General features: G+C 46.2%; 1 protein-coding gene across 1 annotated transcript in view; it reads right to left on the bottom strand.

The window, feature by feature from the left end:
• The window catches only part of EPHA8 (EPH receptor A8), a 58,830-nt gene extending 38,862 nt beyond the window's left edge, over positions 1-19,968 (bottom strand). Inside the window, exons 1-2 of the mRNA XM_033156453.1 lie at positions 19,723-19,968; positions 2,219-2,283 (exon numbers count right to left, since the gene is read on the bottom strand). Of these exons, the coding sequence (XP_033012344.1) occupies positions 2,219-2,283; positions 19,723-19,810 (153 nt within the window). The 5' untranslated portion in view covers positions 19,811-19,968. The remainder of the gene's footprint in view (positions 1-2,218; positions 2,284-19,722) is intronic.
• Between the last annotated feature and the right edge of the window lie 854 nt (positions 19,969-20,822).

Genomic DNA, 20,822 nt, shown 5'->3' with positions numbered 1-20,822 from the left:
TTACAGCCTAACATGCACCACCTTGTTCCTATCTCTGTTTCTTTTTTCATAAAGCGAAATGACTCTCCTCTCTTCCCATGTCATTGAGATAAGGTCTCCTAGCAAGATGAAAATGAGGACATCATAATTAATGCGCCAGGCAAGCGGGTTTGATTACATCTGTATTCAGGAACTTGTTAACAGTTTAAATTAAAATCAACACAATATTTTAAACACACACGCACACACATACACACCAGATTATAAAGGGATAAAGATGCAAATAATAGATACGAGTGTGGCTTAAGCTTGCCCACATGGGCAAAGGAAGAAGGAAGCACAGATGTTTGCTGGGAGAAATTGTTTGGCACAGGGGGGGATTTTTTCCTCCTCCTACGGTACTAGAATTTGGGGTTATTCAATGAAGCTGAACAATGGAAGATTCGGGACAGACAAAAAGAAGTAACTCTTCTTCACACAGTGCATATTTAAACTGTGGAGCTCTCTCCCCCAAGAGGCGGTGGTGGCCACCAACTTGGAAGGCATTAAAAGAGGAATAAATAAATTCATGGAGGAGAGGACTATCAATAGCTATCAGCCACAATGGTTATATTCTACCTCCACTGTCGGAAGCAGGGTGCTTCTAAACACCAGAGTCTGGGAATTTGCAAGTGTGGAGTGTGTGCGTTTGCAACCTGGTCCTGCTTCTGGGCTTCCCATTGGGGCATCTCGTTGGCCACAGTGAGAACAGGGAGCTGGACCAGTCAGGCCATTGGCACTTCTTTTGTCCACAAGGATGGGGTGCCGCCAATCTCAGCTGCCACGTGTCTCAAACAGCTCAGGGAGGACAGGCCTGCGCCAGGCAGCAGCGCACACCAAGAGGCTGCCTTGAGTGAGTAGCTTGTCATCCAGGACAACAATTCCATCACTCAGGTGAGTGGATCTCGATAGGCAGCATAATTTAGCAAGGCATCATTGGAGAAGGGACTGCCCTCTCCATCCAGGCCCTCTCCCCACAGACTATGCCTTTCAGCAGCTGTGCTCTGCGCTACATTGAGGGCTGGAATGTGAACTGGGATAATTAGAGTTGTAGACAGGCCCCTTGATTTGATATGGGGCAAACCCATGGGCATAGCCAGGCTTTATCGGGCAGGCAGGTAGTCAGGATTTATATTGCGGGGGCAGGAAACTCACCTGTCACCGTCCTCTGTCTGGCTCAGTCTAGCAGATTTGGATTGAAATGTCTCAACAACAGTTGCTTTAAATTACTTCCTTTTGACCCATGGGCCAACCCAACATGATCTAGAATTGGAACCAATTTGTGGACCTTACACAGCCGTGGTTCGGGTTGGGGGGGAGATTTGTCCCTCCTTCTCCCCCACCCACAACTGAATGTGTAACCACTCTTTTAAATACGTGTCTCTTTCTCAACACCCCCTCCAATCCCATGTTTAATTGAGATTTTAACCCTTGACTAAACATGCGGTCAGGAAATACAGCCAGGCTGCCTGTACATCTCCTTTGCCCCCCCAGCCTTGCCACCAAGACCGCCCCTCTTTTGACAACCCCTGACCCAATCAGAGACTGGAATGGTCCATGGCTGCCTCAGTCTAATCTGGCCAAATCCCAAGTCAAGATAAATTGGCTCAACTCACTTCCAGTTATGGGATTCAGCAGCTTCCTGTGCACAGTTCTAATGATAATATATATTTTTTGCCACTATGAAGGATGGAGAGATGTGGGTGGGGCATGTGCCTCTGTGTAGAATGCAGCCTACTGTGCAAAGGTAAGAGTCACACCTGTAGCTCCACCCTCTTTTCCCCCTGGCTCCACCCACCACTAGCATGTGGCTCCCAGAAGGTTGCCTATGAGGGAATATGGCCCACAGGCTGGAAAAGAAGAAGAATAGAGGCCGTGGGGCAATCAGTTCCCCACTGAGCCTTCTAAAGCTGTAGCCTAAGTCAGTCCATAAAAAAGATGGTGGCTACTTCCTTCCCAAGTGGTGGGATTCTCAGAAATGTTGGGAAACAAGAAACTTCACAGTGTGGAAATTTGACTCAACCCAACAGGAATAAAAAAAAGTGTAGAATTGGAAGAGACCACAAAGATCATCTAGTTCACCCCCTGCAATGTGGCAATTTTTCACCCAGCATGGGGTTCAGACCCACAATTAAGATTCCCATGCTCTACCAACTGTCCCATCGCTCATCCCTCTCCTTAGGTTTTCCAGGTGACTTACCCCATGGGAAGGGTAGGTGAACCAGCCCCAGTCGCCAATAATGGTGGAAGTGTCCAACAAGTTCACTGAAAGATATGAGAAGAAAACTTTCATTAGACAGAGAATGTGATGCATGCACAGTCCAACGAATGCTTGGGCCTTCTTAGGAACCCATTCATCAAAAGTCAGAGTCTGAAGGACCTGGGAGCCCTCAAATGAATGGATGCTCTAATGGAGGGGTGGGGAACCTGCGGCCCAGGAGCCAAATGCAGCCTTTCCGTTTGCCCCTTGGGATTCTTCCCAGGCCACACCCCATTTTCAGACACACACCCTCTCCCCAGGCCACACCCCTCTCTGGCCCAACTCTGCACCCTCCTTGAGTGTTTTCACCTGGCTGGAATCTGTCCTTGATAAGGCCTTCTGTTTGCCTAGATGGAGGATAGAGAGGGTTGTGTGCGAAACTAACCAACTATACCATGGTAAAATTGTGCGGTGTGCATCAAAATGTATGGATTAGTTAAAAAAATAATTATACAAACATGCATTCCATTAGGGGAAACTGCTTTGTATAAATGTGCAAAAATACCTGCAAAACTGCCAAGAGAAATTCTCATTAAAACGCTCAGTTTCCATGAGGATGTTTTTTTAAAAAAAATTCACAAACTGATGTGGACATGTAGAAAAGCAAATTTAAGAGTGGAATGGAGAGAAACAGAAACTCACAGATTGGGCCATCACTAAGCCTGAGCGAAGGCAAGGTTGGGACTCTCTGCCCTGGGAAGTGTGATGGCGGAAGCAGCAACATTTGTTCAACAGCTTGTATTTGAGTCTGACATCGCACACATGCAAGCACACCTCTAAAGCCCAGTGGTGTTACCCAGAGCTTTTTTCAGCCAGAACTCACAGGAACTGCATTCTGGCACCTCTCAGGTGGGCACCATTGCCATTATAAGAGAACAAGGGAGGTATTCATGGTGAGTTCCAGCACCCCTTTTTCTAGAAAGGGGTGTTAGCCACAACTGCAGAATAGAGCTTGCTTTTTCCATAATGGACCAGCCTCCATCGTACACCTGAGTTTTGATTTTGATTAACTGCTCTGAGAGCCTTTTTGGCTGAAGAGTAAGGTACAGATCCACCAAATAAAATAATAAATCCATCTGGACACCTGGAAGAAATACCAGGTCCAGCATTTCTCCCCATGAATCTGTGCGTTGTTCTTTCTTTCTTTCTTTCTTTCTTTCTTTCTTTCTTTCTTTCAAGGGCAGAGCCACTCCATCCAAAACTACGTGCTCCCACTTCCCCCTTGCAATCTTTACTTTCCAGAGGCTCAGCCAAGTCCTTCTCTGTTTGTTTCATACTTCCTGCGGGAATTAATCCAGGTTTGAAGTCTGCACACTAAAGCCAAAGTAATTATGCCCCGTGGTGCACAGCTACAACACGCACACAAGCACACACACGCAAACCCATACCAATACCTCTCGGCTCACACCAAAAGAAGCGAGCGAGCAGGATCTCCCAAGCAGAGATTTCATGGAGTAGGGGGAGACAGCAGGGGTGGAATCAAAGTCACCTGCTCCAAAGTTGTCCGCCTCCAGGGAGCCCAGCTTAAGTTAATGAGGAAATCGAGGCAAATTGCTCAGCTCGTGATCTGGAAACCAAATGCCTTTCAACACTCTGGTGAAGGTTCTCTTTAATCTAGCCATGTGTGTGTGTGCTGTGGGTGGGCAGCCAAAAGCCCAGCCTCCTCCATGTTGGACATTCGTTGTGTCAAACAAGAGCCTCATGGGACCATTTTCTTGGCAACCTTGTGATGGTTGGGAATGAGAAAAGACTAGCAGCTGCCAGCCAAGGTCCGTCATACCGTCCAACATTTATCCAATGAAAAGAGGGACGTCCTGTTCCATCATCATCATCATCATCACAATAATTTTATATTTATACCCTGCCCATCTGAACAGGGTTGCCTCAACCATTCTGGGCAGCTTCCAACATATATAAAAACATAGCAAAACATTAAACATTAAGAAACTTTCCTACGCAGACCTGTCTTCAGATGGCTCGGGGGTTGGATAGCTCCATACCCTCCAACATTTCTCCGGTGAAAATAGGGATGTCCTAAGGAAAAGGGGACATTCTAAGAACAAATCAGAAACTGCAATGGCTTCCGTAAATCTGGGACTGACCCTGGAAAATAGGGACACTTGCATGGATACTTTTGTAGGATACAGCTCATGCTGCAAGCCAACAGATTTTGGATCAGGGACATAGGCCTTATACTGTGTCAGAATCTTAGGTTTATCTATGTCAGTACTGTCTGCACAGGAGAAGAACCTTGTAGCTTTCCTAGAACTCCTTGGCAGAAGGATGTGACTGAAATATACCTCTGAGTGTGCCCGTTTTATTCCTGCAATGTATTCATCCTGCTTTGTCTGAATAATTTTTCTGGAGGTTTTCCTTCCTTTAAGTTTCTAGCACCTGATATGCCAACCATGCATTGGAGAACAAAGCCCCACTGCGTACCTGCCCATTAAGTAGCAAATCCCCCCATTTTTCTTCCCCTAGGGCGCCAGCACAGAAATATTTTCTGCTCTCCATGCTGACATTTCCCATCCCCGCATTTCCTCTGCACCACTTCAGCCACAAATAGGCCACAAATTACGATCCAGTTCTTCAGGGGAACACAGATGTTCTGAGTCTGGCCTTTGTTTTGAATCTGAGAAGTGATTCCAAGGCTTAAAATGTGCTTGTGGTGAGAAAACAACTCACCACCCAGCCAGCAATAAACTGCAATATTTATGCTGCTGGATAAATATTATTCTCAGCATCAAATTGCATGGCTGTGGCCACCATGAGTTGCTTAGTCAAATACAGTGGCATGCAGGGCCGGCACGAGACATTTTGACACCCGAGGCGAAGCCACCCCCTCCACTCCAGGGAAGAAGGGGTAAGTGAAGATCAGGAAGATCAGGATCGGGGGGGGGGGATAAAGATCTACACTGCAATTTGTTGTCCCTGTAGAACCTGCCACCTGAGGCATGGCCTCCCCTTGTCTCGTGGGTGGGCCAGCCCTGGTGGCATATGTCAAATCAGCCTCTGGCTAGTGCTGGTGAAGACACAACTAGGAATTTGGACCCTCAATGTCATGCTCACATCATGTTGAACATTGCACTGTCTTTAGAACTAAGTTTCATTAACTTACTCCAAGGTAAGTGAGCACAGAAATCCAGCCTTCATTGCAAACCCTGCACATGTCTACTCAGAAGCAAGCCCAGTTGAAATCGGTGGGATTTACTCTCAGATAAGTATGTATAGGATTGCGAGTTTGGGGAGCACTCCTGTACCCATTTGCTTAGATGTAAGGATGAGCACCTATGCCAATTTTGGTTTTTCTCAGTTCCTAATTTTTCCATTCTTAAATTTGGCCCTCCATATTTCTACATCAGTTTGCAATTCTTTTACAAAGTCCTCATGAAAATTCATCAGCATTTTAGGGCAAATTTCTCCTAATCTATACTTTTGTATGCCATTATCCCTAATAGACACATTTTTTTTTTGCAAAGCAATTTCCCCAAATAAAATTCATTTCTGTATGTTGTTTTTTAAGTCATACGTACATTTGTATGCACACCTTATCCTTACATGCACATTTTTTGGTAGACATTACTCGACTGGAGAACTGCATTGCAAAATTCAGAGAAATGCAAATTTCAGTTCTTGTTTTGCTTCTGAAAGTGCAAATTAGGTGGGTTCACCTTTAAATGTGAATGGAATTGGACTACCCCCCCCCGACTACTTGGAAGTAAGCCCCACTGGACTTAATTCTAAGTAGACATGCATAAGGATTCCACTGTTAATATTTTAAATTATTCTTTTTAAAAATTGGGAGGATGTGGAATCAGCAAGCAAACACACACACCCCTACCTATTGTATCACCCAATTGCCAAGAGGCTCAATTAGTTCTTCAAACCAAAAGGCTGGCCCAACCCCCCCCCCCTTTCCAGCATTGCTCTGACCATTTCATTCTGTCTCCCCACCCCCCATCCAGGTTCTCTTTTGGCCGACGAAACTCCCTTTCCACTTTTTCTACATTAGTTCATTTGCCCATAAATTAGGATTGACCTAGATGTGCCGTTGTTTGTGCAATTAGCAATTGCACGGATAGGATTAAAAGCAAAAACTGTAAACGAAGCTGGCATGGTCCGTAGTGATGGTGTTGAGAAAAGGGACTTAATCCTTGCTTCTACTATGACTCTGCACCCCCCCCCCAAACTGCAGCAAGCCAGAACTTTGACTGCCTCCGCTCCCCATAGTCCAGCTTTGACAGGTGGTTGACCCTGCCCACTTGTCAGTCACTTGACATCATTATGATGACAGGTGACAACTTCAAAGAGGCTGATCAGCTGTTGGAGGAATGCTGTCAGCATCAAGAGGCAGATTCTGCTGAAGATATGTCTCCGAAGGAGCTTGCTATAACCCCTGGCAAGCTGCCTACGGAATGAAAATATCTATTTGCAGTTTGTATTCTTAGCCGTTCCGTCATTTACGAATCAGGTGTGGGGTAGGTAAGTACCGCTTGTGGAAAACCTTTTGGCTGTTCCCTCACTGGGAGAAGTGAAGCTATAGGGAGTCAGGCAGAGGGCCTTCTCAGTAGTGGCACCCACCCTGTGGAACGTTCTCCCATCAGATGTCAAGGAGATAAGTAACTATACAATCTTTGGAAGACATCTGAAGGCAGCTCTTTATAGGGAAGTTTATAATGTTTGCTGTTTCATTATATTTCTGTATATGCTGGAATATGCTGCTGACCAAATTAAAACAACCTTGTGGGACAAATGGAGACATGTGTCATGTCTGTTTAATGAGCCAGAGGCTCTCTACCTCTGCACTGTTACATTGGGAGGAAGGCTCTCATCAGCGGTGGGGGAAACTGCTTCTCTTGTACCACAGCACACATCTCACCTTACTGGGGAGTGCCAGAGAGAAAGAGAGATTCTCAGTCTATTTTGGTTCTGCACTTTTGCTCCTGGAAGCGAAATTGGTTAAGCTCCATTTAGAGCATGCTGTGTGGCAAGGCAGTTCCCAAAGCTAGGTAGCAAAAACATTTCTCCTCCACCTCCGCCTTCTCCTGGCATTCTGACCTGGCAAACTGCATATAGTTAATTAAAGGACCTGTTAGGGCCGTGGGGAGGAAGGGGATGCAAGAAGTTTAAGAAGGTTGCAGGACGTTTAGCAGGATTGCATAATTAAGCAATTGAATGAGGCAGTCGGTGCTGCTGGGTTCTGGTTCTCTCTCACACATAGCCTTCCTGCACATTGGGGAGAAAATGTGTCTCTACAGAATTAATGCTGCAATTGACCTGTATCTCCTGCATTTATGACATTTGCATGGGGAAGGATGATCCTGTAACAGGGGTAGTTGATCATATTTTATTTTATTTTATTTTATTTATTTTATTTTATTTTATTTATTTTATTTATTTTATTTTATTTTATTTTATTTTATTTTATTTTATTTTATTTTTATTTTATTTTATTTTATTTATTATCCCCAAGCATTGGCCATGCTGGCTGGGACAAAAAAAATGCTTTTAAAAGCATACTCGAGAGATTCAGAAGCACTGTTTTGATTATTTTTTTAAGTTTTAAATATCCAATAAATGCAGATTTTTGGTGCAGATTATCATTCTTTTTAATCCACATAATAATGCAGGAATGGGATGAAAGTAACCCAGACATAATGTGCCCTCTTTAAGCAGGGATGTACCATGCAAATACCTGATTATGTCATGCCTCACAATTACTTTGAAGCCCGACAACACAGATGAGTCCAGTGAGAGTGATCAGTGCCTTATTCTGGGAGGGAGTTATACTTCCCTGCATAAAGAGGTTTCAGAAAACTAGCATCCAGTTTGCAATATTCCTTTCCAGGACAAGGAGGTTGAGAAAATGGTGGCTGGCCAGATGCAGATGTTCCTGGGGGAATATATAAACTATTTAGATCTATTCCAGTCTTGTTTCAGACCTGGTTTTGCCACTGAAACACCCCTGATTGCCCTGAATTATTACCTCTGTTGGGAGAGAGCTGGAGGATTGGTTCTCCTTGACATCTCAGTTGCTTTTGACACCACTGGCCATGGTGTCTCCTTTTTTAAAATAAGTCTTTATTAAATTTGTGTTTTTTAAAAAAAGGATTTCAAACATAAAACAAAACAAAACATTAAATCTTACATCACACAAATAATAACAGACATAAATTTACAATAGTCTCTTCAAATTATGCATCAAATTTAAAATATGACTTCATATTGCTTCTACAACGGTTTTTCTTAGTATAATACTCATTTCATTACTCTAACTAATAATTAATTACTCTCATTCTTACAAACAAACAAACAAACAAAAAACAACAAAAATCAAAATTTTATATAGTTCAAATCTCCCACGTGCATAACTTAATCTAAGCAAATCATTAGTCCGGTTTTCAAACCTTCTTTCTTAAATATTCTTCACATATTTCCATTCTGCTTTTGTTTCTGTTGTTGTATGTCTCTTATTGCCGCTGTCATCCTTGCTAAATTCATATATTCTATTAGCTTAATTTGCCATTCTTGGACTGTTGGTATTTTTTTCTCCTTTCCAGGTTTTAGCTATAAGTATCCTAGCTGTGGTGTCTCCTTCTGGAGCAGCTCAGGGAGGTAGGTATTGGAGGCCCTGTACTAGAGGGTTTTGCCCCTACTTATGGGATCAAGAATGTTGAGTGTTGACCAAGCTAGTTGTTTATTCACTATGCATTTGGATAGCTCTTGAGATATCATGGCCAAATTTTGCATGGCGGTCCCTGAGATGAAGGAGCAGGTTTTCATCTCTGTTTGGATACAATTTTGATTCAAGATGGTGGACTGAAGCATTCAAAACCAAACTGATTTTGACTACTGGTTTCAAAACTGCACAGTCCTTTTTGTTTTCCAGGAATTCCTTAGCAATGTTGGGTGCAAGGCTGCTAGTAAGTACATAAATATGACATGAGTTTAGCATTGACCAACTGAAGAGATCCCACATGGTCAGGAATTAATTCCTCTTTGCACTCGCTTCTTAATTTCCATCCCTCTGCTATTTCCTCCTCTCAAATCAAATACAGGCAGATCTTGGCTGGCCAGCTACAGAATCAGGCTACAATAATCACACCCAGTAGAAAACAAAGGAAAACATGCCAGACCAATGAGTTTGTACTAATGATGGCAAGTGGCCCCTTTCTTTCTCACGCTCATTCCGCACCACACAGGACTGTCAGAACGATGAAACGCTTCCAGACGGCCGAAGGCCTTGCTTTGAAAGCAATAGCCAATTAAACTGAATTTTGCATGATGTCAATAGAAGTCTCATTCTGAGGATATTGCATGACAAAAGCAGGCACCAGCCTGCTTAATAAGTCGGACAAATCACACACTAGAAAATCATTTCAAAATGGATCTCCTGCCGACATGGCTTATAAAACTATCATCAACAGCTTTTCGAAGGGTGTAGTTACAGTTAATGAAAAATTAGCCTCTCTCTCTCTCTCTCTCTCTCTCTCTCTCTCTCTCTCGTGTGTGTGTGTGTTATGTGTACAGATAAATATGTCCTTGCATTCCTCCCTTCCTAAAAGCACACACACATCAAACATATTTTAAAACTAGATAGCTGGAAACAAGTGTCCGTAGTCGTAAGCATAAAGCAAGTATTGTCAATTTACTTATGTAAGCATGTGTGAGAGAGATGTGGGGTCTTACAGAAGCAATTCTGGGGTGACCTCCAGTTTGAAGAAATGAATTCCAAAATTAGTGTTTATTGTGAGCATTTCAGGGAATGAAACATTTTTAAGGGCACTGAAAAATTCACACATAATCAGGAAACATGATTGACACAAAATAAAATGGAGTGAAATAAATTCTCCTGAATACATTTAAAGATACTGAGTTGTATCCAGTGCTTGTGCTACAGAGTAGACCCATTGAACTTAATGAACCTTAGTCATGTCTATTACCTGTACTGAGTTTGAGTAGAACTAATATTGACTGCAACCCATAAAGTTTTTATAGATAATTACATAACTTTTTTTAAAAAAAAACAAAAAACTATTGACATTCTAAAAAAACAAGGGTGAAGTTCATGGTGAGCTCTGGCACTTGTTTTTCTAGAAAAATAGCATTGTATACACACATTATATCCAGCGCGAAAGTAGGTGTAAAAGGTAAACTAATAATTTTTAGCAACACTTCTAACACACCAAGGATAATGCAGTAGCACCTGCTATAGAAAACATTCAATGTGGAATTCGTCATAATAAAATGTGACCTCTAGTTTGGTGACAGACTGGGAGCTTGCTTACCCCTTTTAAGGACCCACAATTTTAGGACTAAGGAATGACGTTTCTAGTTTTCAGTGACTGTTTGGGGCATGTGGATATTCTAGTCCACACCAGTGACTCGGAGTGGGGGACTGTATGGCCTAGTCTTTAAAAACTTGAGACCAGTTCACTAGAAGGATCACCTTAACCAATATAGACCCACTCAGCCACCTCGATCTGACACTTTTAAAGAGTCCCAACCAATCTTTGTGCTGTATGTGTAAGGAACTGATCGTTTCTACATTCTGGATAGGAATGGCCACTGTGCATCCTAAGAACAGAACTAGAGGCTCCTGGATCAGGCCAATGGCTCATCTAGTCCAGCATCCTGTGCTCACAGTCACTGGCAGAGAAAGGGGGGTGCGATAGGTGCGGTCCGTCCTGGGCGTCATCCCTGAGGGGTGTGTGACAAAAAGGCAAACAGCAGGGGGCTTGTGCGCAGTGGCTCGAGCCACCACCATGCATGGCAGATGACCCCCAATGCCACCGCTGCCATGCATGGCACATGGGCCCCCCCCATGCAGCTCACACAGATTGCCCACCCCCCCAACTCTCAGTGGATCGCCTGCCCCCGCGCAGCTCGCCCTGCCCCCTGGGTGACATAGCCACCACTCCTGGTGCCCATGCAACTAACTCCGCCACTGCTCACAGTTGCCCCCCAGATGAACCAATGGGAAGCCCCAAAACAAGACCTGAGCACAGCAGCATTCTCCCTTGGTTTCCAGCACTGGTATTCAGAAACAATCCACCTTTGACTTGGGGAGGCAGAGCGTAACCATTATGGCTGGTAGCCTTTGATAGCCTTCCCCTCCGTGAATTCGTCTAATCCTCTTTAAAAGCTGTCCAAGTCGGTGGCCATCACTGCCTCCCGGGGAAATGAGTTCCAATGTTTAGCTACACTCCGTGTGAATACTTCCTTTTGTCCTTCCAACATTCAGCTTTTTTTGGATGCCCGCAAGTTCTAGTGTTGTGAGAGAGGGAGAAAGACCAGAGCCCCCATCGTCCGGCCCATATTTTTTCAGCGCATTTTTTTTTTCTAGCCACAAAACTAAACAAACAAGCACACAAAGATTTCTCACCCTATCCACTTTGATTGCAAGGTAGTGAGGCACCAACCTGCTTCTGACTGATTTAGAAAACGCAGACTGTTCATAATCCCAAGGAAGCTGATAATTAAGTTTCTACAATTCAGTTCACTTGGGGTAAAAACTTCAGGAAGTCAATGAATCAGTGAGCAATACCGTCCTTTGGCTTGCATTCCCCCCCCCAATACTTTACTATGGTATATTTTATTAGATTTTTAAATTTCCTTTTAATAGCTTGCTTTAATTAAGTAGTGGATTCTTCTGCTGGGGTTATGTTGTCATAGCCATAACCTACAGGCGTAGCTCTAAATAATGTTGTGGCACCTTCTGCATCTTGTGGACTGGAGCCTTACTCAGAAGGGCTAGGATGCTAGGATCACGATAGACCACATTCGCAGGTCAGTTTATTCTGTTTCCCCTATTAATTTCTGCATTATATTTGAGCTGTCAGGTGACATAAAAGCCCTAATTCCAAAAGGTTAGCAGAATATAGTGGAAATTTAGGACTCATTTCCATGTTAATTGCTTCCGGGGGGGGGAGACCCTTGCAACCACGTTGACCCAGAAAATTGTGGGAGTAAAGTGACGAAATTTGGGGCAGTATACTGGCATACAGTTCTTTCTTGCCATTTCGATGGGTGAATGATGGGGGAACAGAAACATGCATATGTGGAAAGGGTGTGGGAGTAGCTATTATTATTATTATTATTATTATTATTATTATTATTCAATTATGTTCATTGTTGTGTCACACCATGCCCACTGGTGAAACAAGATGCAAACGAAAACACAGCCATTTTTTTGAATTTTTAAGCTATCTGGATTTTCCAACGCATTTCTCCAGCCAAATGACGCGTATAAAAGTGCATACACCAGGAGACAATGTGCATTGTAATGCATGCATTAGTGAAAATAACACGTGGAAATGCATAATCTAAGGGGAAACTGCTTTTCAGAAATGTGTGTATCAGACAAAATTGCGTACAGATCTATGTATGGAAGGGAAAATTCAAATTATTTATTTATTTATTTATCATTATTCAAATGCTGCTGAATTTTCATGAAGGATTTTTTTTAATTAAAAAAATTGTAAACTGATTTCAAAATGTGGAATTATTAATTATTATTGTTATTATTATTTTTCAAATGCTGCTGAATTTTCATGAAGGATTTTTTTAATTTAAAAAATTGTAAACTGATTTCAAAATGTGGAAAACTGAATGGAAAAATGAATTAAAAAATGAAATGGACAAATTCACCCAGGGTCAAATAGTACCCTGTGTTAAGGGTGGGCAACCTACAACGCACAGACTAATTTTATGTGGCTCTTGGCTTAATTTCTTGCAGGTGGCATAGAAGGGGGAAGGGGGAAAGGGAGGTGGCAGGAAGTGAAGGAGGGATAATACCAGACAGACAAAACAGAAAGGTGGCTCCACTCACCTTTTACTCCAGCCCCACCCACAGCTCCCCCTTGATTATCCCTGCTCACCCCTGCCCTACATTAAACTACAACAAACTTCAGACAGACCTCATTTGGGATTGGGATCACATTCAGCTAAAGGAAAGGCTTTTCAAATGCACCACCCTCCCACCCAAACATGCTGTTGTCCCAACGAAAATCCCTTCTTCCTTTAAGCAGAGAGGGAGGGTGAAATTAGTGGTGACTGGCAGTGGAGAAAGAGAGGATCGTGGGTCAACGGAAGTGCAGGTCAACCAGCTCTTTACCTGTCCGACTTTGAAATCATTTCCTCTTTTTCTGTCTGTCTCTCTGACACACAAAATACTGAATGCATAGGTAAGGTAATTGAGCACCCTCTGAGTCAAAGGTAGAGAAGCTTTTTTCCTCAGGTGATGGAGGTGATTTGTCTTGGGTGCGAGACCAGATTCCTCCTCCTGCCACTCCCATATCTCTCTCTCTCTCTCTCTCTCTCTCTCTCTCTCTCTCTCCCTCCCTCCCTCCCTCCCTCTCTCTCTCTCTCTCTCTCTCTCTCTCTCTCTTTTCTGGTACTCCTACTCTTTCTCCCTCTCCACTCATTCTGCATTCACACAGCAGTTTATTCCACTTTCTTCAATGTTCCCCTAACTGTTAAATTCCATATTATATCTGAGCTTTCACATGACACCTCTGGGGGGGTGGGGAAAGAAAAAGAAAACGTAGCTCAAGTTTAGCATTCATTTCTGTGTTATTTACTTCCTGAAAAGAATCTGGTTGCAAATAACACAGGAATAAGTGCTGAACTTGTGCTATATTCCACTATATATCTGAAGGTGGCTTTTATGTCATGTGAAAGCTCAATCTCTGGTGGCGGCGGGAGGGCACCATTTCGTGGTTCTGGAATTGGAATGGACCATTTGGCCAATAGCATCTGAGCATTTATCTTTTCAGACACATTGCTTCCTGCATGAGTTCAATGTCCATGCTCCAATTCTGGAGTATGACGTGGTGTTAGAAGCACATGGCTGCCAGGACCAAACCATCCTGTTACTGGATGCAACCTTGACACCACACAATACTGTGACCCAACTGTGATCCTGGAACTAATAATAAATTATCTGGGCATGTCCTGTACTGGAACAGCCTCTGGTTGTGTGAGTAGAAGGTCACAAATACACACTAGGTTTGGATGGATCTGGCAGCCTTGGTTCCTCTGACTTTTTCATTTTTGTAAGCGACAGTTCAGTTCTCCATGTTTCCACATCGTTCGTGATAGGCACACAAACATATATACATTGATAGATAAAGATATATTTAAATATCCTTATGAAAATTCTTCAGCAATTTAGTGGACATACAGCTTTTGCCAAGAATGCCCATTTGTATATTATTTCATGAAAATATGCATTTTATGCAGGCGTTGCCCTAATAAATCCATGGTTGTACTTCTTAAACTTTCTTGGGGGGCGGTGTCAGAGTACTGCATTTCAAAATTTGGAGACGTATGAGGGTTCATCCAGATTTTCCTTTGCCCCGTTGCTTTCCCCCGGGGAAGCCTACTCTTTAGTGATAAATTGGAGCAAATGTCAATTGAGTTTTTTCTGGATTGACATTTGCTCTGATTTATAGCTAAAGAGTAGGTTCTCCTGGGGAAAGTGGTGGTGCAAGGGCCCAGCTGCTTGGACCCATGCTTTCTAGACAAAGGACAGGTGGAAGGAAGTGTGGGTGAGCTCGGAGTTTCCAGCGATTGTGCTTTGGCTCATGCAGTGGATGAATTAGTTGGTCTGCATTAAAATGTGAACTCAACTGAGTTTATTCCCTGTGCCCACCACAAACAGTATGGTCACAATTGGAAAACCCAGACAAGTAGGTCCACCCACCCTGGAAAATATTTTTGTGTGTGAACGCAATGGGCATAAATATGTCCAAAAATATTTTCTCATGAACTCAGTTCCTGCCAGGCAGGAGATCTTTGATATGGAGAGGAAAGGGTGGGATTTGGGGATCAAGTATGTAATGGAATAAGGATCTGGAATCAAGGCAGTGGCGACGGATCTTCAGAATGGAAAGACCGCAGCCACTCCCCCCCCCCCAGCCACCAACCCTCCTTCTGTAAGGTGGCATTTGGAAAACATTAATGCCAGTACCAAACCTCTGCATTGCTTGGCAGGGACCTGGCAGCAAGGGCAGCATCATGCTGGAGCCAAGGACAAATTAGCCTCGTGTGGCCCATACTTCAAACCCAACCAGCATCGGGGGCGGGAGACCCGCTCTGCAAATCATAGCATGCTGTTACGTAAACAGGAGCAGACCCTCCCAGCCAGAGACAGGATGGCATGAACAGTTTGGACAGCTCACAGGCACCATGCCCCCCAAGGAGACAGAGCAAGTGCACTGCCCCAAGCCCCGAGGTCAAGGTGATGGGCCCTTTGTTTACCTGGCCTCAACTCACATCAGAACCATCTTTCCAGAAGGGTGGACTGCGAGAAGCAACGTCGACCACTCAGCACAGGCCATGCCAGGGTATTAGGAGCCAAAGGAACGCAGGTCACCACGATCTCATGCAAATTCCCCAAGACACCTTCCTCTCTCCCACTTATCTCTACCAGCCTGGAAACTGCAGGTGTGGTGCCTGCGCAAAAGCTGCAGGAAAGGGCAGCGAAAAAATGATCAAGGGGCTGCAGCAACTCAAATGTTCCGGCGCTTTAGGCTTTTTCACTCGGGGAAAAAAAAAGACACAATGGTGTGGGGAGGGGGACAACAGCACATAATCCAGGTGTGTAAAATGGTGCCCGGCATGAAGAAAGTAGAAAGGGAAGCATTGTACCCCCCCATAATACCAGAAACCAGCGGGGTCACCCCTCAAAGCTGAATGGTGCGAGATTCAAGGCAGCGAGTGATTAAACTGCAGAATTCGCTGCCACAAGATGTGGAGGTCACTAGCTTAGACAGCCTCAAAAGGGGGTTGAGTAAATTCATGGAGGAGAAGTCTGTCAGTGTCTATGATAGTCAGGACCGGTGCTAGGGCTTCTGGCGCCCTAGGCAAGACCAATCTTCTGGCGCCCCACCCCCCTGCCAAAGCCTGCTTTAGCGGGAGGTGGGGGGGTGGAGAGGCAAGAAGTGGTTTCTCAGCTTTAGCGGAGAAGCCGCTGTTTGCCCACCCCGCCCCCACCAAAGCCTGCTTTAGCGGGAGCCGGAGGCCGGGGTGATGCAGCATCCTCCAGTTGGAGGCCAGGCGGCAGCCTACGGGCTGCCGGGCAGCGGGCACAGGCGGGCCAGCAGCGCCCCCCTCCATTTTGGCGCTCTAGGCAGTTGCCTAGTTTCCCTAAATGGACGCACCGGCCCTGATGATAGTCCTAATGGCTACAGACAGCCTCCAAGATCACAGGAAGCATGTCCCTGAAGACCAGTCTCTAGAGAACAGCAGGGGGGGTGCTGCTCTTCTGTGCTGCTTGTGGGGAAACAGGTTGTGACCCTAGATAGGCTCAACAGCCCTCTCCTCTTGTGAGTCCCCTGCAGATCTGTAATAGGCCTTGAGTTTGATCCAGCAGGGCTCATTTGAGGCGCCCATCCTCCGTCACAATCCCTTTTCTGCCAGCTGCCTTTGACCTGACATGCTCTCTCCATGTGGCTGTGGTTAATGTAGCTTCAGAGTTGGCGTGTGAGAGAGAGCAGCTAGGGAGCTGGGAGGGTTGTGGGAGATGCTTTGCCCTGCCGTGACCTCCTTGTGATCCCTCAGCCACCAGGGGAAGCAGGTAAGAACCGTGGGTGATGATCCTCCTGTCTCTAGGTGGCAAGGAAACACAACTGCACTTGTGATTCTGAAGGGCTAGGCCAGGGTAGAGGAGGAGGACGAGCACCAGGAGAGGGGAATATCTTCTTTAACAAGCACACGGAGGCAGGTGAGCACCCAAGGAGAGCACTGCTGGATCAGACCAAAGGGCAATTGAATTCTACATCCTGTCTCCCACAGTGGTCAATCCGATGGCTCTGGGAAGCCCATAGGCAATGCATAAAGATAATAACCCTCCTTCACTGCTATTCACAAGAACGTAAGAAGAACCCCTTTGGATCAGACCAAGCACCCATCCTATCCAGCATCTTGTCTCTGCCAGGTCATCCAGATGCCCATGGGATGGCCCAACCATCCATCCCCCATTGTCCTCACCCCCCAGCAACTGATATTGAGATGTATGCTTCCCCTGAACCTATAGGTTGCTTTTAGCATTAATAAATGCTAAAATAAATGGCATTAATAGAATTATCCTACATGAATTTGTTGATTCATAGAATTGTAGAGTTGGAAGGGACCACAAGGGTCATCTTGTGCAAATGCAGTAAATATTTTGCCCATTGTGGGTCTTGAACCCACAACTCTGAGATTAAGAGTCTCATGCTCTTCTGACTAGGCTATCCCAGCTTTTTACCTTTGTAAGAGAGACTTGTAGCAGTTAGAGTCATGGCAAGTACTGGGGAGACTCAGGGTCATATCCCAATGAAGCCACAAGGTTCACTGGATGCCTCTTGGCTAGCTTCTCTCTCTCTCTCTCTCTCTCTCTCTCTCTCTCTCTCTCTCTCTCCCCCTCCCTCCCTCCCTCCCTCCTACCTCACAAGGGTGTTGTAAGGGTAAAGTAAGGTAAAAGGTAAAGGGATCCCTGACCATTAGGTCCAGTCGTGTCCGACTCTGGGGTTGCAGCACTCATCCCGCTTTACTGGGCAAGGGAGCCGGCGTACAGCTTCCGGGTCACGTGGCCAGCATGACTAAGCCACTTCTGCCAAACCAGAGCAGTGCACGGAAACGACGTTTACCTTCCCGCCAGAGCAGTACCTATTTATCTACTTGCACTTTGATGTGCTTTCGAACTGCTAGGTTGGCTGGAGCAGGGACCAAGCAACGGGAGCTCACCCCATCCCGGGGATTCGAACCACCGACCTTCTGATCAGCAAACCCTAGGCTCTGTGGTTTAACCCACAGCACCATCCGCGTCCCGCAAGGGTAAACTAGAAGGAAGGAAATTCATGTATCTTGAAGAAAAGAAGGGATATAAATGAAAGCAGATACAGTGGTACCTTGGTTCTCGAACTTAATCCATTCTGGAAGTCCATTTGACTCCCAAAACGTTTCAAAAACCAAAGTGTGGATTCTGATTGCCTGCAGGAGCTTCCTGCACTCAATCAGAAGCCGCGGAAGCTGCATCGGACTTTCAGCTTCCGAAAAAGGTTCGCAAACCAGAACACTCACTTCTGGGTTTGCAGCATTCAGGAGCCAATTTGTTTGGGAGCCAAACCATTCGGGAACCAATGTACCACTGTAAATGAATGCACAAATCAGGTAGGGGATTTGGAAGTATGGTTGTGGCACAAAATTGACAGGAATAATGGAAAGGTGGGCAGCTCTACCAAGAGGCATGCTGTAGCTCAGCTTTTGCCAGCCTTGTGCCCTCCAGATGCTGGCTGCGGCTGATGGGAGATGTAGCACCAAAAAACATCTGGAGAGCACCAGGTTGGTGAAAGCTTCTGTAGGCGAAGAGGTGTGGAGACTTCGCTGTAGTTGCTGGAGAGGAGTAGTGGAAGAACTCAAGCTAACAGCACCAGACTTCACAGAACTGGTCAGTACTCTGGCTAGTTATCCATCTACCTGATATTCACTCTGAGGCCCCATAGAACAATCCTGGATGTCTTCCAGAGATGAGTCAAGGAAGAGCAGAGGTCAACAGTGGAATGCGAACATGCCAGTGGATGGGCACTTATTTAAAGTCCAGGGAAGTTGGCCATGCAGAGTTAGCAGCTCCATTGCAGGAGTTGGTTCTGCCATAGTTTCACAAGTAGGCATGCGCCATGGTGGAAGATGCAGGTGGTCTTGACAGTATCAGAGGGAGGGGTCAGCAGAAATGGGCAGCTGCTCTAGAACCAACAATGCCAGTCAAGACAGACTGGCACTAGAGGTGGCCTCAGCCCAAAATCCCCCCCCTGCTGATCCCAAAAAGCCAAGGGCACCGAGACCAGCATTTGGGCAAAGGAACCAGCAACAATGTTGTGGGACAGTCTCCTCCTAAAGCATAGAGGTGATGAGTAGTTGTGTCCTGTCTGCCTCCCCTTCCTGGACTTTTCTACGCAACAAAGTCCATCTTTTAACAGCTCAGTGACCCACCCTCTTCCTCTTCTCAACTCACAGACCACAAACGCCCACTGCGCTCACGCAAAACTGGGGCATTCTGTCTGCACACCCCCTGCCACTGCTGGCGCCCTGGGCTGGGCACTCTCTTCATTATTTACAGAGCGGGAGTTCCCAACGTCCTTCTCCTCCGCTGTGTGGCGAAGGACCGTAGCTCCCTGAGCCCCTGCCTTCCAACAAAAGGTCCCTGGTTCAAATCCCGCCGTCTCCTGCCCGAAACCCAGTCAGTGTGGGCAACGCTGAGCTGGAGGGACAAGCGGTCTCGGGCAGGTTCCCGGGTCGCTGTCCACCAAACCTCCAGGAGCATCAAACTCTGGGAGACCCTCCCCAGCAGTGCGGGAGGAAGTTTGCTGGGCGACAAGCCCTCGCGAGCGCCCAACCCACCCGCCCCAGCCGGCACCTGAGGCAAGGGCTGCTTCTCCGCGCTGCTCCCGGGCTCTTACCTTCGCTGGTGGTGGCCGCGAGGCAGGCGGCACAGGAAGCGAGGAAGGCGGCCAAGGAGGCTGCGCGCTCCGCCGGGGTCCTGGCCATAGTGCACCGGGGGCAGCCCGGCGGGCCAGAGCGAGCGCCCTGGCTGCGTGCTGTCAGCGGAGCCCCGGCGCCTCCGACTGCACTTTCCCCACATTTGCTCGCATCCACACTCCGGCAGCGCTGCGCGCGGGAGGAGGGGGCGAGGCGCCCGGCTGCCTGTCACGGCGCAGAAGCCAATTGGATTTGCAGCCTCGCCAAAGTTTCCCCCTTCCCTCCTCCCCCACTCTCCTCTCCTCCCCATCCGCCACCTCCCACCCATCCCGATCACTGGGCCAGGAAAGCGTCTCCTTCCGCGCAGCCAGGGAACTGGGTGGGCACCTTTGGTCAAACACCGCCTGCGCCTCCTCTGCGCGCAGCTCCAAAAACAAGCCCTTGCCTCTTCTCGGTCCTTTGCGCCTTCCGCATGGCAGGTTGTTTGCGGTTGCTAGGGAACCGAGCCTGGGCAGTCTGCTGACGGTTTCCCCTTCCCGGACCCTCGGGTTGGGTGGATGCTCAAGTGAGGGGAAGGGGCTGCTGGACAGGTCCCGGACCCAGCCGCTTGGACGGGAAGGCTGCAAAGAGCTGGCTAGAATGGCACGGATGGATTTGTCGATTGCGGTTCCTCATCCCCTCGGCCCCCAGTCTGAAGTTCGGTTCTGTACATTTGAGCATCAGTTTATGGTTTATTTGTTTATTTTAGTACACATTTCTCCTGATCTGCCTCCTTTTTTTGCAAGCAGTTAGTATAATGTGTTTTGCACATTGTTTTCACGAAATTATCATTGCAATTTATTACCCACCCTTCACCCTAAGGTCCCGGGGTGGGTTACAACAATTAAAACACAGCACTGATATTAAATCACAATATTGCACAATATTGGACAGGACCCTCACGATCTTAACACTCAAGAGGGTCTGTATGGAAGGAAGCAGTCTTTCATAGATTTGGGACCTGAGTAATTTATATGCATTTTATGCATAGGCTATACCCACCAAGGGGTGGATCTCCTATTAATCTAATGGAGATTCAGCT

The sequence above is a fragment of the Lacerta agilis genome, chromosome 8 (assembly GCF_009819535.1).
Source record: "Lacerta agilis isolate rLacAgi1 chromosome 8, rLacAgi1.pri, whole genome shotgun sequence".
In the NCBI taxonomy this organism is placed as follows: Eukaryota; Metazoa; Chordata; class Lepidosauria; order Squamata; family Lacertidae; genus Lacerta; species Lacerta agilis.
Note: the sequence above shows the minus strand (reverse complement) of the source record. Positions and strands in the feature narration are given on the sequence as shown.